At 48.2% G+C, this 15,881-nt stretch overlaps 1 protein-coding gene across 3 annotated transcripts in view; it reads left to right on the forward strand.

The window, feature by feature from the left end:
• The first annotated feature begins 6,324 nt into the window (after positions 1–6,324).
• Positions 6,325–15,881, forward strand: part of LOC119431332 (uncharacterized) — a 30,418-nt gene continuing 20,861 nt past the window's right edge. The window contains exon 1 of one of the 3 annotated variants that reach the window (XM_037698833.2): positions 6,325–6,519. In XM_037698833.2, coding sequence (XP_037554761.1) covers positions 6,483–6,519 — 37 coding nt within the window. In that variant the 5' untranslated portion in view covers positions 6,325–6,482. The remainder of the gene's footprint in view (positions 6,520–15,881) is intronic. The other 2 variants (XM_037698820.2, XM_037698827.2) reach the window with 2 other exon arrangements.

The raw sequence follows: 15,881 nt of genomic DNA on the forward strand, positions 1-15,881 counted from the left end.
TAGCCACTACGCCACCACGACGGGTCTCTTCTGCGTTAGTCTAACGAATTCAAGGTGGTAGAGCGGCCTATGTATAACATAGCATAGTCCCTAATCTCTTTTGTGTATGGGCGAGAAATGCGAATAACTAAAACGGCAGTGGTGGATGAAGATTAGAAAAAGGAAAATGAATGGTGAATAAAGGACAAGGAAAAAGAGGAAGGGACAAAGATAGTTTGACAAAAATTGAGTTACTGGAAATGCAAATAAATGGGGGTAGGAGAGCAGTTTGGCGAGTGCCAAATTATTGTGGGGTAACTAAAAAAAAAAAAATCACCGCCCAAGCACTTCGTACAGATGGTTAACCAGCGAAGCTGAAACGTGTGGCCTTGCTGTTTAGCAGTGGGTTAATCCCGACGCTGTATTGAAGCGTTTCTCAATTATTGGTTACATGTTTGTGTTTCTAGTGGAACGCAAGCGCCAATGGCGGGCGGATGCTGCTAACCACGACGCCGAGCAACTCGAGATATCGAACGCATGAGACAACGGCGCATGAGAGCAGGGTCAACGTGGCAACGACGTCACTAACGGCGCTGCCAATGGCGCGCGCGCTTGGGTGCGACGTAGAGAACGACGTAACTGATGGCGCGGCCAATGGAGACGTTTATCGAAACATGTGGCGAACGGTTTTTCGTTTCGCTTAGCCATATACAGCTTTCGCTGTAAAAACCAAATTAAGTATGGTTTGGAAAGGAAAAGAACGCAACAGCGCGTGCTCAAACCGGAAGCCACCACTATAAGAATGATATGGCTGTAATAATTTATGGCAGGCGTAAAAATTCAGTGAGCGTCCTTCACAAGGCAGGGAACAAACAAAAGCAGTAGCCTTGGGGAATGCTGCTTGGGAAGGCAGCCTATGGAAGGCGCGGTGGAGATGTGGAGATATAGACTCTTGGATTTAGTGGCATGTGCCCCAGATAGACATCACGCGTCGGTACCAGCCTATCAACTCTTTCAAAGTGAACATGCCGTGCGAGCTCACCGGGTCGTATACAGTCCTATATATGCTGCAATATATGTGCCCCAAAGTGATTAGTTCTTCAAATTTTGTTAATTATTCAATTATAGATTTTGAACACACACACACATATATATATATATATATATATATATATATATCTTGACCATATCAAGCCAACCATCAAAAAGGAAATTAGCCTTGGTTTAAATGGAAATATAGAAAATTATGACGAACAAGGAAATGAAAGTGGACGAAAAGATAACTTACCGCCGGTGGGATCCGAACCCACAACCTCCGCATTACGCGTGCGTTGCACTACCGATTGTGCTACGGCGACAGCTATCGATACGGCCACTATCCGTGTCACACACCCCGTGAACGAGGCGCCAACGCCGGGCCAAATTCCAAAGCCGACTTATCAGCTTCCGAAAATAACCCCACGAAAGCAAGGACAATTAATAAGGGGCTCTCTGGTGCGCCAGCGCTCGCCGGTTGTGTTCCAAAGACCGAGTCAGAGCCCAGAGTTGTCAAAACACAACAAAATATATTCTTCAAACAAGGCAGTTACATACACACTCCGGCTAGGCACATCATAACGCAATTCAGATGGACGTTAACAAAATTGTGGGAAATAATTATCGACGAGCTAAGAGTTCAACATGTACACTACAGAATTAATAGGAACACAAAGTGACCATTCGTATTCACCCGTGCTGATCTTGACCCGGACGATCTCGGCGTAGCTCGAGGCAAATCTCGAAGAAGGAACTTCTTCCGGAAATGTAGACGCTCGATGGTCGGTTAGCTTGCCGGGGAATCCCCTTCTTCCGCAAACGGTCAGTCTTCACGTCACATATCTTCACCGGCGCGGTCTGATCCCCCTACTGATTCCCGCACGACGCTTTTAGTGCCTTCGCCGGCGCTTCTCGAACTTTCTGACGGAGTCGTGATCCCGTAGCATGAACAAAGCCTGGGAATCTTCTAGACATTTCTCGCGTTTTCGACCATGGCTCCGAAAACTCTTCGAGAAGGGTGGTGACTCATCCGTTGGCGCACGCTCGCGCCGTCGCACCCCCCCCCCCTCTCTCTCTCTCTCGACTCGCCGCGAGTCTGGGTCTGAGAGGGTGTTTCGGCGCGCGCTCTCTCTCTCTCCTCTTGTGGAGATGCGCGACTCTCACGCGTCCCCTGATGTTGTTTTCCCCGCATGGCTCTCGCACGGCCGCCTGGATCGGCGCGCGCGGCGGGGTTACTGTATTCCGGCTTCGCCGCGTGGCTTTACGGCGGCGGTGGTCGGTGTGGTTGCGGCGTATTGCGAGAGATGGCGCGAGTGTTGCGCTGCTAACGCCACTAACGGCGGGGTTACTTGGGCGCAAAAGGAAGAAGGCGCTTCCTCTTCGAAGTGGAGTCGGCGGACAGCGCGAACGCTTCGCGCGTACGCCGATCCACGCTTCGCGAGGCCGTCTCGCGAGGCTAGGAGCAGGACACCGGAATGAACGAACTCGGATCGTTCGAACGCGCCACCGTTCGCATTACCGTACACGTGAACGACTAGGCGTTGGTGTCTAGCATGCGAGCGAACATATTCGCTCGCTATCCGGTCGCGGTGAGTCGGTCTTCCTTGATTTGTCGCGCGCCCATGTGAATGTTGTATGGGCAATTCGGCTAGCGTCCAATAAATGCCCTTTTGATTGTTTGCATTACTGTGTTGTCGTTCCTTTGACCCAGGCGCCCGTGTGAGACCGCACACTCTTAACCTGCGTGTATCTTGTCGAAGCTTCTAGACTCCGTTGATCGCGTCGGCTGTCTGTGGCGTTGCGCTCTCTCCCTCTGTCGAAGCTGCATGCCGCGGGGCCGGATTGCTTCTTTACTGGTTTGAATGATGCGCGGCGCGCGCTTTGATTTAGCGCACATTTGTGACAATCCGTCTTTGGGTTTTTTACCATTGGCGCATGTATTGTATGATTTTTGACATTCAGATCAAGCGAACAAGTTCTTGGGTTTTACGTATAAAATTTGCATATCCTATCAATGCTGTTGCACGACGAATCTATTTTTTCAATTATATAAAAAAATCGCTTTTTTCTATCGCCCTAGGAAAACCTTCAAACCGAGGATGCAGTATTTTTTATTATATTAGCCCATCGTGCACTGATTGCAATTTATTTGGCCGGAGCAGTAATATGGAACAATAAAGTATTTGAAACTATCATTGTTCGTGTAACAAAGATTACGACGAACACATGTGAGTGATGCTCAGAGTTGGACAAAACAAATACATACGCGGTTCGTGCTTAAAAAAGCACCAAATTACTAGTTGAAATAGAAAACCTGATTACTTGTCGCACATCTCATATTAGAGCCTATTTTTCTCTCTTCTGCTAGGGAAAGAGGCATGGGAAAGGGTGGTCCCGCCTTCTCTTTCTCGAATCTGCCCTCCACCCGCTGTCACCGGCGTCCCTTAGAGCTTCCTTGCAGGATATGTCAACGCAGAAGTTTAGGGAGACAAGCACCACTGAAACTAGAGTACATGTCACAGTTGGCTAGAATATCTAACCAACTTTCACACACTGATTAGCACGCGTAACGTGTGAAGATGTACACTTTACATACCAGTAATATTTTAATATATCGATGTCTAACGAATAACACAAAGGCGCTCTTAAGTATACCCCCTCCCTCCTACCTCAAAAAATGAATAACAAATAAAATTTTTATAACTGCTGAAATGCGGAATTTAACTCGAATATTAAGTCTGTCATGACGATCCATGAAAATCTGGGGGCTTGGTCACTGCGTAGAGGCGAGAAGCGGCGGGGGCGTGCACGTCGTCGTGCTCGTCAAATTTAGTTGAAGTGGCGGCCGCTAGAGGGGTCGCTTACTGGAAAAAGCTCCATTGAATATTATACATAATTACACTAACTACCCTTTTAATTGATTACTTTACGGCACATATTTCAATCTACGAATTGTAGCCGGCGAGATTGCATGGCATGTCGACTTGGAACGAATTCCGAGAATGGCACCGGTTTCGAGATATGCGCCGTCAAACTTGCGGTAAAAATGCAATGTTGTTCCACTCATTTTTTAAAACGCTGTTTTAGGTACTGAAGCACAAAAGTAATTGGAACGCCAATGCATATTACTTTGAAAATTAATATCTCGAAACTGGTGTAGTTCTCAGAATTCGTTATAAAATATTATTCAATTAAGCATTTTAATTTCTCGTAGAATTAATGGGCCGCCTCGTCGAGTAATTTAGCTCAAGGGTTGGAATTGTGCTATCTGCCGCAGGTAATTTTTGAAAAATTGGTGCAGCCAAAAAAACACCTGGTGTATAAATTGGACGTGTAGCAACAGATTTTGACACCGACAACGGCCACATCGGAACAAATTCACGCGGGTCAAGAGCCCGTAACAGCATTTGCTGTAAAATTTAAACGCGATGTTTACAGCTCCACAACGAGGCAAGAAAAACATATATCGCAATTCTGCAGACTGTAAATAAGGGTGTTTCAAAATTATGTTAGCACTCACATGGCAGATATGTTCCTGGTCATGAAATCCGTATTTAAATTAAAGTTCCCATATATACGTATCATTTACATTTTGGTCTCAACTTGTTCGCCATCATATCCAACAAACAGAAATCAACGATTAACACAACCATGTATAGCGATCGCACACACATTTCACGGGGAATGGATGATATCGCATCTCCTGTTCGATCCTTCAGGTCACTGATGTTGCAAACTTCCCTGTGATACACACGCTCCTTGACCATTCCCCACAACCAAAAATCAAATGGTGTCAAGTTCGGTGATTGTGCACGGAGGCCAACGCAATGGCCCACCACGACCGATCCATCTATATGGGAAATGATTGGTCAATATAGGCACGAACAGTGCGTGCATAATGCTCTGGTGCGCTATCTTGTTGGAAGAAGCCCAAACGTCGGATTTGTAGTGGAATTTCATCAATGGCATACTCCTGCAACATCGTTAATTACACGTCTGCAGTCACTGTAGGGGTAGCAAAGAAGTAGGGCCCAATTACTCCAGCGGCGGTCACAGCGAACCAAACATTCACCTTAGAGAAGTTACGTTCATGTTCCCGGTTTTCTCGATGATTTTCAATTCCCCGAAAAATAGTGTTACGTCGGTTGACAAATCCACTTGTGTGAAAAGTAGCCTCATCGCTGAATACCAATACATTCCACATGTCTTTCTGAATATTCGTCATTTCGACGCTAAAATCTGACAACTTTTAACTGTAACACGTTTTTGCTCCATCGCTAGAGATTGGACGACTTGAATATGGTATGGTCGCATCCCAAGGTCGTCTTTCAAGATACGCCGAACTGTTGTATGGGGAATCCCGGTTTCAAAACTGCACCGTCTGGCTGACTTCGAAGAACTCTGCACGGTACGGCTTGCTGCACAACAGCAACGTTAACTTCACATCTTCCTGATCTTGGGCGTCCTAGCTGCATTTTCTCGATAGTTGTTTGCTACTGATACAGTTTCTACACACACCTGGTGAATGCGACGAATTGTTAAACGGATTGGTGGGTCACATTCGACGGACTACAATCGTTGAACCATACACTTCCATCAAGCTTGCTACAGCTCTGCTTTCCTCCAATTTTAATCGATCAGCCATTGTGGAACCTCACCTTTAGAAGACAGTGAGTTACGTTAAGAGGTAAGCAATCACAGCTAACACATAATAAACATACACATGCATAAACACTAGTCCTAACTGAGGGTTAAAGTTCAATATCGTACATGTTAGGTGCGTGATTAATAGATAGAGAGATAGATATTCATCTCAATTGAGTGGTAACATAATATTTAAACACCCTGTACATGATAGGCCATTTAAAGTGGATAAATCTGACATTACACATAGGTTCGAGACACACCAGATTTTTTTGTTCTTTTAACTCGTGCAGCCCACAGAGCCGAGGCAACAGATGCACGTAATCTTCAATATATTGTGTTCTGTTTGCATTAAATTCTCTAGCAAAGACACTTTGTAGGGATATCTGTTCTTGTAGTGGAGTTAAAAAGTTGTAAACCTGCTGTTTCAATTTTTCGAACTTATGCAGCTTTTCGTAATTTTTGCAGTCGAGAGAATATAATCAAAATTCTGAGACTACCACTCGCTAGAGCATTTTTCTTCTTCTTTTAGATGCGAGAAATATCATTCAAATTGGTTCAGTGACTCCTCAAAGCGAACATTTCTACTATTCGCACGTATTTCAGGTGAGAGGGTCAAAGCCAAGCGAGCATACGTTGCCGCGCGTCACGTCCGCCGTCGCGTTGTGCGAGCGCTCAAGTGCAGAGCCGGTCGCGCGCCGTCGTCTGCGCGCTGCACACTGCGACGACTGCGGACCGCTGCGAACGTGTTCGCGAGCATGCCTGGCCGATCGCGCCGGAGTTAGCGTTCCAGCACCATTTGATGGGCGTTCTTCGCGTATACGATGACCCACGCAATTAGCCGCGTCACTTGCATCACTGGTAAGCATCCGCATGGTTTCAGAATACTCCTAGTATACGCTCTATTACTGGAGCTTATGCGCTTGAACAGGCTTGTATGCACGAGCGCGGAGTCGCCCGTACGGTGCAAGGACGCGGCCGTTAGTGCACTTGTGACTGCAGAGCTTCGAAAAAAACTGCAACAGTGATCTGAGCACTACCGTATGGACGAACATTCCCGTATACGTTCGCACGTGCATATCTAACATGTTTAGGAAGAAACATGCGAAAGCCGAATTCCATTGCATAACGCATCAGTCACACAACGCCGAATTCAGTAGGGCGATTTTCGAACTCCTGTGCTCGCGATCAGATATCTGAATATGATCTTGCCAAGCAGTTAAGGTCATAACGTCCGCTCGAATGCAGTTGTCAAACGCATGAACGGACCATTTGCCTTGTGAAAGAATGAGTCTTTGCGTGATATGGAAAGTTCGTGAAAGGTCTGGTACACTCTGTGCTCGAGCCTGTGTATTGAATCCGTTCAGTCATTATATCAGCTCGTACCTGACGCGTAAATCTTTATTAAGCTCAAGACCCATGAAAGCAACTCTGCATTTGAAGGGTAATTCCGGGACTTAACAAATGCAGCATAGTCATCCTTCGAAAAACATATGCGTGCGGCGGGATATACAACTATTGCACCGCACGGTGCAATAGTTGTATATACTTTATATCACTGCATTTGCCAAGACGGCTACAAATGGCGTTTTCGAGGTCATTCTGATCGCATAAATGGTGGAATATCAACGAGTCTTCTTGCATTTGTTTTTCTTTCTCGAAAAAGCTTTTTCTTACGCTGAAAAGGAAAGGAACTTTGCAGCACCACTAATAGTTATAAGGGAACTGTTAATTCACAACGAGTCTTTGTGCAGAATGTTTTTATTGTCTGAGCTTCAAACGTGCTCTTCTTATAAGGCACGGATGCGTGACAACAGGGTCGAAAACCGGGACATAAACATACGCAGAGCCCCAAATTTCAACTTACTTTATATCTGTCGAAGCTACGGTTATTTACAACTGCGCCAAGCACATACGCTATCCGCATATAATCGATGCAGAAGAGGCGGTTCTGTGTGTATGTATTTTTTCTGCCGCGCCTCCGTGGTTTATAAAATGGTAACGAGTTCGACAAAAACCTAAATTGCAGCGTCCATGAACTTGGCCTTTGCTGTCTCAAATACTACTCTGCGAACGTTTTACATTCCTAAAATTAGTTGTTACAATTGTACTCACAAATTGCGCGACCAAAATGCAGCCAGTCGAGGTGAAAACACAGACCAGCATGATCAATCTATTGTGGAATTTTCACTTGGTTTCTGTTGGCTTCAATAAGTTCTAACTGCCTAACACGGAATTACTCCGTAAAATATTTTGTCCAGTTCGTCCCAGCTGGTCCCATTTAAATATTTTCATCTGGAAATCGTAGATAAACCACGTCACATTCCACGACACTGAAGAGGCACAGAAGAAAAGAGGCGAATAATTCTGAGTTTTTTCATTCGTTCTGACTACTAAGAGTCTGTGGTAAATTGTTAGCACCCAGGATTAAAAAAAAATGGCGGCAAAAAAAAAGAAGAAAGAAACGTGAACAAGTGCAGTATAACATATATGACAGCTAGTTGCACTGACGTCAGCAAAACCAAACGGCTGAGCCTAAGACGATATTCTGATATTTTGTCCTTCAATACTGAGTTCTCAGCGAAATGGTAATTGACGAGCGAAATTTCTGTAGCTGGGTTATTTTGACCTATGCGCCATTGCATGCACATGCGCAGTCTCTCTAACCGAATGAAGCGTCAACAAGGGCGGGAGCGGTCGCGCCTCTTGCAAAAGAAGTTAGCCGTGCTGAAAGAGAATGGAGACATGCGTTGAATTTATCGCCACCCGCTATCCGTCCTTTGCTCCTTGTAGACGGCATGCTGCGGGTGGAGATGGAGCTGCGATGTCGCCGGCGCAGCTGCTTGTCGCACGTTGGGGCGCTGCCGGCAGCTGCCAAGGGCTCCATTGTGTCCGCGCTTGCGGAGTCGCACAGGTCGATGCAAAGGCCAAGTACGCAAGGTGGAGCGCGGCTACAAAAACATCAGGCTGAGAGTCACACACGCAAGTGAATGCTGAACAAGGAGTTCAATGAAAACTGGAGCAGTCTTGTTAACACCGTTTTCAAACCTCAGAAGACGTCGTTGTCGTTTGGTCTGCGGTATCTCGACTGTATATGAAACGAGAAGAGTGAAATTTGCACCGGCAGAAGGACCTTTAACTCTGTAACATAAAGGGCCTCGTCTTGGAACTCGCCTGCTGCAATTGTTGGTGGCAGGTAACCGCACAAGATGTGCGAACCAGGAAAAGGTACAGGATTGCGTTAGCTCACACTCAAAGCCATGTAAGCAACGCTGCCTCAGCTGCCAGCAAGCCCGTTCGCATTAAAAATTAAAAAAAAGGGTAGCAAGGAATCAAGCAAATAATAATAAATTCCTACTTGAATAAATCACAGAAAATGAATAGAAAGAACAACCAGGTTCCGCCTCTTTCCTGGAACCTTTTCTTCCCCAACTGAACCTTCTGTTTGGCAGCATCAAAATCGATTTTAAGTAGTTGCTGCAGTGCACTGCATTTGTTGATTTATACATTTCTTAAGCAAGGGCGCCATTAAATGACGATCCACTACACTGTGATTGTCAGCAATCGTGCGTTGAGAGAGCGTTGGTGGCGTTGTAACATGCTGCCACGACGCGTTGTCACTTGTGCGCACAGAGAGAGAGAGAGAGAGAGAGAGTGTGTGTGTGTGTGTAGTGTAAAAAAAAGAGGGGGGGGGGGGGAGAGCTACAGCAGTTTTTCGTTTAAAAAATGAATTGTACGTACATGGGCGCACGATTCAAGAGACAAATTTATGTAGAATCAGGGCGGAGAGTTCGGCTTAAGGTACACTCCTCTAGCCAACTAACTTTGTGCTGTGAAAAAGAAGAGGAAAAGGTAAAGAAAGATGATTATAGTGGGTGACGGATAAGGACAAACGGGAGAAGCTAAACGCACGCTGCACCTTTCGTGATGATGATGGTGATGATGATGATTTATCATATTCGAAACGGGGCGGCGACAAATAGTCAACTAGCCTGCTTGAGCTAATCAAGTAATCCATATATATTTATCAGTCTAGCATTTTATCTGTCTCCTTAATCTTTCATCTCTTTCTTAAAACCTCTGCCTGTAACGGATCCGGTCCTATCAATTTCTTCCCTGCTTTTCTTCCGCCAATACTCTAAACGTATCTTGCTTATCTCGACTGCTGACCGGTTAATGTTTCCTTCAGCGTTAAATCGCAGCGCTTCTGGAAGGTGGATATTTTCTACGGGTCTCGCTGGGTGAATACCTCCGCATTCTATTAGGATGTACTGAGTTATCTCCGCATTTTTGCTGCAGCACACATATGCCTAATCCTGTTGCGAATATTTGCTCCGGTACGTTCTTGTTCTTACGCAACCATCTCGGGCGTCAAATAAAAAGGCATTGCCCGTTGTGTTATCGTACACGTGTTCCTTTTTAATTGCTTTCTGTCTGTTTTGATTTACTGTCTCTGTTTCCCTCACTTTCTTTTTGATGACTACTGGTTGCCTACTTGCACTTTCAATTACCCTGTACCTGGCTGCCAACTTTCTTGACCTCTTCCTCAATTCTGTGTCCATGCTTTTGAGGTACAGATTTGTGCACTTTAACCGCCCATTTATTTTCATCCATGTTCCAACTAATTTTGCTCTGCACTTCTCCGACTTCAAAGGAGCCCGAAACCATGCCTCCCTGCACCTCCTCATTTGTGGTTTTACGGTGGGCCTTCTGTTACGTATTCGGCTGTAGAACGACCGCCGGCAGTCGAGGAACGGACGACCAGCACCGAGGCTCGGAAGACAATCCCCTTTATTCTTGTGAAAACGCGCTTTTTGTGCATTTTCTGACCAATTACATTGTCGTCAACATAAAAAGAAAAGCGAATGTCGGTGAGCGTGGCAATCTTATCTGAAGATACAAGCGTGAACACAAGGGAAGCACTGCAGACATAACAGCCCCCAAGGCCAACATGCCTATCGACCTTTGGTTAACTTCCAACCCGGCAAGATGTTTTACTTTAAGAACAGAATGGCATTTAACGAACGTTAGCGCTGACACCATTACTCCTTACCAGATTTCTCGCCCCATCTCATATTTATTGTAGCTTTAAAGTGCTCTGTTCCATTACTGCTGCATTCCGCTTCCTCTTCATTCTTGGATTATCTTGGCGGATGCTTGAGGTCTTTCCTTCGGTCATGTATCTACCTAGGTATTTCTGTTGCTTGACTATGGTTATGACTTGCTGTTGAATTGATACCATGTAATTGTTCGTCTCTTCATTAAAGATCATATCTCGATTTCGTTGCATTGCCACACATATTCGTAAGTCTGTAAATATCTTGCATTGTCCTCTAGTAGCATTACGTCGTCCGCATACAACAGCCGAGGGACCTTCTGTTGCACACTTGGCCCATTACGGCAGAGCTGAACACCCAGCGACACTTGTCGACAGTAGCGGCGAAAATCGGTTGGGGCCAACACACCGTCGCATAGTAGCTGAATACCTCGCGGAGATAAAGTTGCACTGTGTACTAAAGCCCCAACCAGACGTACGCATTGGAAAGCGTCCGCACGCGCCGCGCTCACTCGACGTCACGTCGCGTCCGATAGAGGAAGAGGGCGCGCGCCCAAACGATGCACGAGTTGCCGCGCGTCCCTGCGCGTTTCGTCGCGGCTGCCATGCTCACCTACCAAACGCGCGGAACGACGAACACAAAGCGCGCAGCTTGCCTGGGCTTGCCTGCACGCCGCGCGAAGAGTCGTTCCGGAAGTCACGCTGGTTCGCCGTGGTCACGTCATAGGTGTTCTGTGGTCACGTGAGGAGCGTCGCGTGGGCGACGCGGTGGCAGCTTCCGGCGCGGGCGTAAAAATTCTAGCAGTGGTAGGTGTCCACGCCGCAACGCGTCCACACGCGACGCAGTTCTCAGCGCCTGACGCCGTACGCGCCCAGGCGCGATGCGGCGCGTGCGGTCGCTTTCCAACGCGTACGTCTGGTTGGGGCTGGCCACGCTAGCGGCAAAAAACGCGCGCGTCATGCCGCGAGCGGCAAGTTGCCGCGCGTCAGCGCCTTGCCGCGAGGCCACCGTGGCAAGCGCGTCTCGCCGCGCGGCAGCACGATAAGATCTCGCGCGCTCTCGGAACACTGAATCACCGTGAGCAGAAAGGGTACGATCCGACAGCGTCCACAAATCCCTCCATGGAACCGCGATTGACGACGATCGTCGATTGGAAAGCCGGCGCGGAGCGGCTGCGGTCCGGTTGCCATGGCTCCGTGACGTCACCGTCGTCGCTCTTGATTGGTTCTTCATCTCGCGGCACGCGGCATTTGCCGCAAAAATGGGTCTCTACACCCCATTTCGCGCGGCACGCCGCAAAACCCTCGATTCCTGCCGCTTTTGCCGCGCGTTCTTGACGCGCATTTTTGCCGCGTGTTTTCGCCGCTAGCGTGGCCGTACCCATGCGTACGGCCACGCTAACATGGCACGTACACACTAGCGGCAAAACGCAGCTGCGGCAGGGCGGCCACACCAACCGGCGGCGCGCCGCTGCGACAATCATGTGACAGACTAGACTCCTCTCCCCTTCTCGAACTTTCCGTCCGGGTAGCGTGTTTCTATTTGCGCCCGAGCCCAGCGCTCAACCGCTGGCCCCGCTCGCGCGTACCATGTTTCTAGGTGGTTTCGTTTGCCGAGGGCGCTCGACCGCAATCATATGGTTCGCATGAACCATATATGATTCCGTATATGCATACTCCGGAAATGTGGTTGTTTGGCTGTTTGGCTTGTAACTTGTTCCTGGCTACAAAAATATTTTATGTACTGCAGATAGTTCATTGTGCCCGGACAACGATTTCATAGAATATTTGCTACTTTTGTGTGGTCCTCTACCTTTGAACCTATGAGACGAGATAATATCTTTAGACCCGTATGTGCTGGTGGACTTGGACTAGTTTATCTATATGTGCGACAGATTGTTTGGCGTTTCTTCTTTTTTCGAGATACTTCACACCCAATACTACGATCATTCATACAAGTGAACTTAGTCGATGCATTACCCAATCTGGTAGTTTCATCCAAATACTCTGAAAGACCTTGCTTGTGGTATTTTATGTATGAAGTATATTTCGCTGTGCAGTTCCTCTTGGTTCGATTTTCTACTGAGTATCTCTACACAGTGTCTAGAAAACAACTGTACAAAGATTTGATATCAATGATTTTCCCACCTCCCCTTTACCGTTCTACATTCTCCAGTTTGCCAGGGAATGACGTCCGCAAGATGCCTTTATCCCCATGTACAAAAACGTTTTTCTTTAAATTACTCAGTGAAACATTACCTGTAAAAACTTGGTTGCACAAAAAAGGAATTTTTGTATCCACTGTGAATTGTCGCCTTTGTGATGTACCTGAGACTATAGAGCATTGCTTCATAAGTTGTAAAGACGCGATATTGTTTTGGGATGTGCTCCAAAGAACTCTCAAGAAAGACTTCATTTTGAATCACCATACCATCCGATACTTGGTTGCACCCCACGGAGAAGACGTGCCTTTTGATATTTTTTTCTTAATTGGACTACACAGCTTATGGAAGACGCGCATGTTAGACAGAAACGCTGAACCTGTTGTTTCGTCGAAATTTCACTACGCTCAAATGATTGGTCACTTGAAGGACATGTATGACTTGACAGAGTTTCAACCGGACTGGTACCATCTCTTGTTACGTTGCTTGTCGTTGCCACCTTTTTAGGATCAAAGTTACTTGTCACCTGTTTAAGATCAAAGCTACTTGTAGTTTTGTGCGTGCAGGGTGTGCTTAACGAGATTTTAGGTCCTTTCTAGGCCATGAATATGAGATGTGTTGGCTGGTGCTTGCACGTTTTTCGCATATAGTTTCTCTCGCATATACATGATGCAATAAATAACATGTAAGAAGAAAAAGAGTGGCTGTTTGGCCGAGTAGTTACGACGCTCGCTTTGAGACCGGGGTATGCAGGTTCGAATCCCGTCTTAGCTAAAAGCTTTTTTTTTTCTTGGTATTTTCTTTTTTTTTTTTTCTTCTGTGTTTGGCGGCGCGGTCGGTTGAGCCCCGGTGCCGCGGTGCCGCGCGCCGACGCGAAGCGGCGGTCGTTGGGGTGTTGCGGAGCGCAGCGTATCAACACCCCAAATAAAGAAAAATGCTGCTCCAGTCAGGTAGACTGCTCCCTCCCTGATAGTGAGATTATATTTGTATCATCAAAACAGTGATGCGTTTATTTATGAATACCATCCATCCCTTAACAGCAGCCACGGTTTACCTAGTCACCACCAGTCCAGCGTGTTCTCCGTTCCAACGGCGGCGGCTCGAAACATGGTACGCGCGAGCGGCGCATGGCGGCGCCAGCGGTCGAGCGCTGAGCTTGGGCCTAGCTTGGGCGCAAATAGAAACACGCGTCTGGGTAGAGATAAAGTCCCTATATAAGAACAGTACCGCCATATCCTTTGATCAACGCCGCTTCTCTCTCTCTTGTATCTCCGATTGGACGATGATAGCGCGCGCTTTCACTTCTTTATATAGATTTTTTTCCGCCTCAGAGCCATGTTGAAAGTCCTCTGCGCAGCCGCAGTCGCCGGCGGCTGCGCGCGCCCGGCCACGGCCGCCTTGCCGCGCGCGTCGATCCAGGCGGCCGTGGCCCGGCCTGAAAGCTTCAACGTGGACTTTCTAGGTGCGCCACCGTCGTCTTGCTTTCGCAAGCAAAGAGTAAAGAAAAAAAAAAGCGCTTTAGGAGAGGAGACGGCGGAGGAAAGAGTAGATGGCGGTACTTTTCTTCTATAGGGACTTTAGGTAGAGATACTACACTATAGTCCAGGAGCTGACGCGTGCAGACGATAGTGCGAAATGAGAGTACGAGTACGAACCACAAAAAATCGGTCCAGGAGCGATCCCTCCCGCGGCAAGAAAAACCTGTTTCGCGGCTGCTTTCGCGGCGCGCGTCTTGCCGCCGGCGGCGCGCGCGCTTTGCCGCTAATGTGTTGTTGTTGTTGTTAGAACGTTTATTAAAATAATCATAAAAAGTTTCCGCCCCCAGGAAATGAATCCATCAGGGCGGGGGGAGGGATAAAGGAGGAGGTTCAAATATTATTCATCATTTTTGACTCTTGTAAAGATTGAAGTAACGACTGGAATATGAGGCGCCGTCTCTCGGGGGGACCAGTGGGAAGGCGCCAGGCGTCCAAATCCTGAGGCCTCAGAGTAGGAGGTAGGGTGGCTATCGCTCCAGTGCTCGGCGGTGCTCCGAGCAGCCCCAGAGTATGTGATTCTGATCCAGCAGCTGGTTCCCTGGACAGGAGCGGCAAGTGGCTGATTGCCAGGTCTGGAGGCGCATCATGGCGCGGCGGGCTGGTGTCACTGCTGTCTCCGTGACGATGCGTCGCAGGCGTGTGGCTTCAGCACGGGTAAACTTCCCCGGCAGGGGCGTAGGATTTTCCGGGAGGATGTTCCGGAGCGCGGCCCTTCGAGCAACCTTCGCCTCCGCCAGGACCGTGTCCGGGTCGATGGGGTATGGGTCGTCAGGCACTTGTGTACGCGTCTCTGAGGGGCAGGAAAGAAGCTCCCTTGCCAGAGAGTCGGCCATTCGGTTGCCAGCGACCCCAGCGTGACCTGGTACCCATGTGAGGCGGACAGTGTAGCCAGCCTCGTCGGCGATTCGGATCGCCCGGTGTATTGAGTGAACAGCACCATTGCGCGAGTCCAGCCGGGCGCAGGCCTTTATAGAGGCCTGCGAGTCTGTGTAAACAGTGTGATGAGTGAAGGCTGCGAAAGGAGGCTTGAGGACGGCGTCGCATACAGCGGATATCGCAGCCAGTTCCGCCGTTAATGGGTCGTTGCAGGCAGGACGACAGGAGGAGTAGGCCGTGGCGGTGCGTGGGCAATAGTATATATAGGCTATGGCTGAAGCTTCGTCACTGAGGGCGGCGTCGGTGTAGACAGCGTGGTGATGGGGAGGAGCGTCGCGAACTTTTGCCTCATGCCGCCTTGCGTAAGACAACTGCCTCTCTGCGTGATCGGCATTCACGTTTTGGGGAATCGGTGCAAAGTCCCCGGTCAGGGGACAGTCCCACGGAGCAGGGAAGGAGGGCAGAGGCGCTGAGGGGACTGGCAGATGAAGCAGCGAAAGGATGCTGCGACCGGATATCGTGGCTCTTAGTCGGAACTGTTGTGAATGCTTCGCAGCCTCGGCTATTGCCTCGATCGGATTCATCTGGGCC

This window comes from Dermacentor silvarum, chromosome 1 (genome assembly GCF_013339745.2).
Source record: "Dermacentor silvarum isolate Dsil-2018 chromosome 1, BIME_Dsil_1.4, whole genome shotgun sequence".
NCBI classification, from domain to species: Eukaryota; Metazoa; Arthropoda; class Arachnida; order Ixodida; family Ixodidae; genus Dermacentor; species Dermacentor silvarum.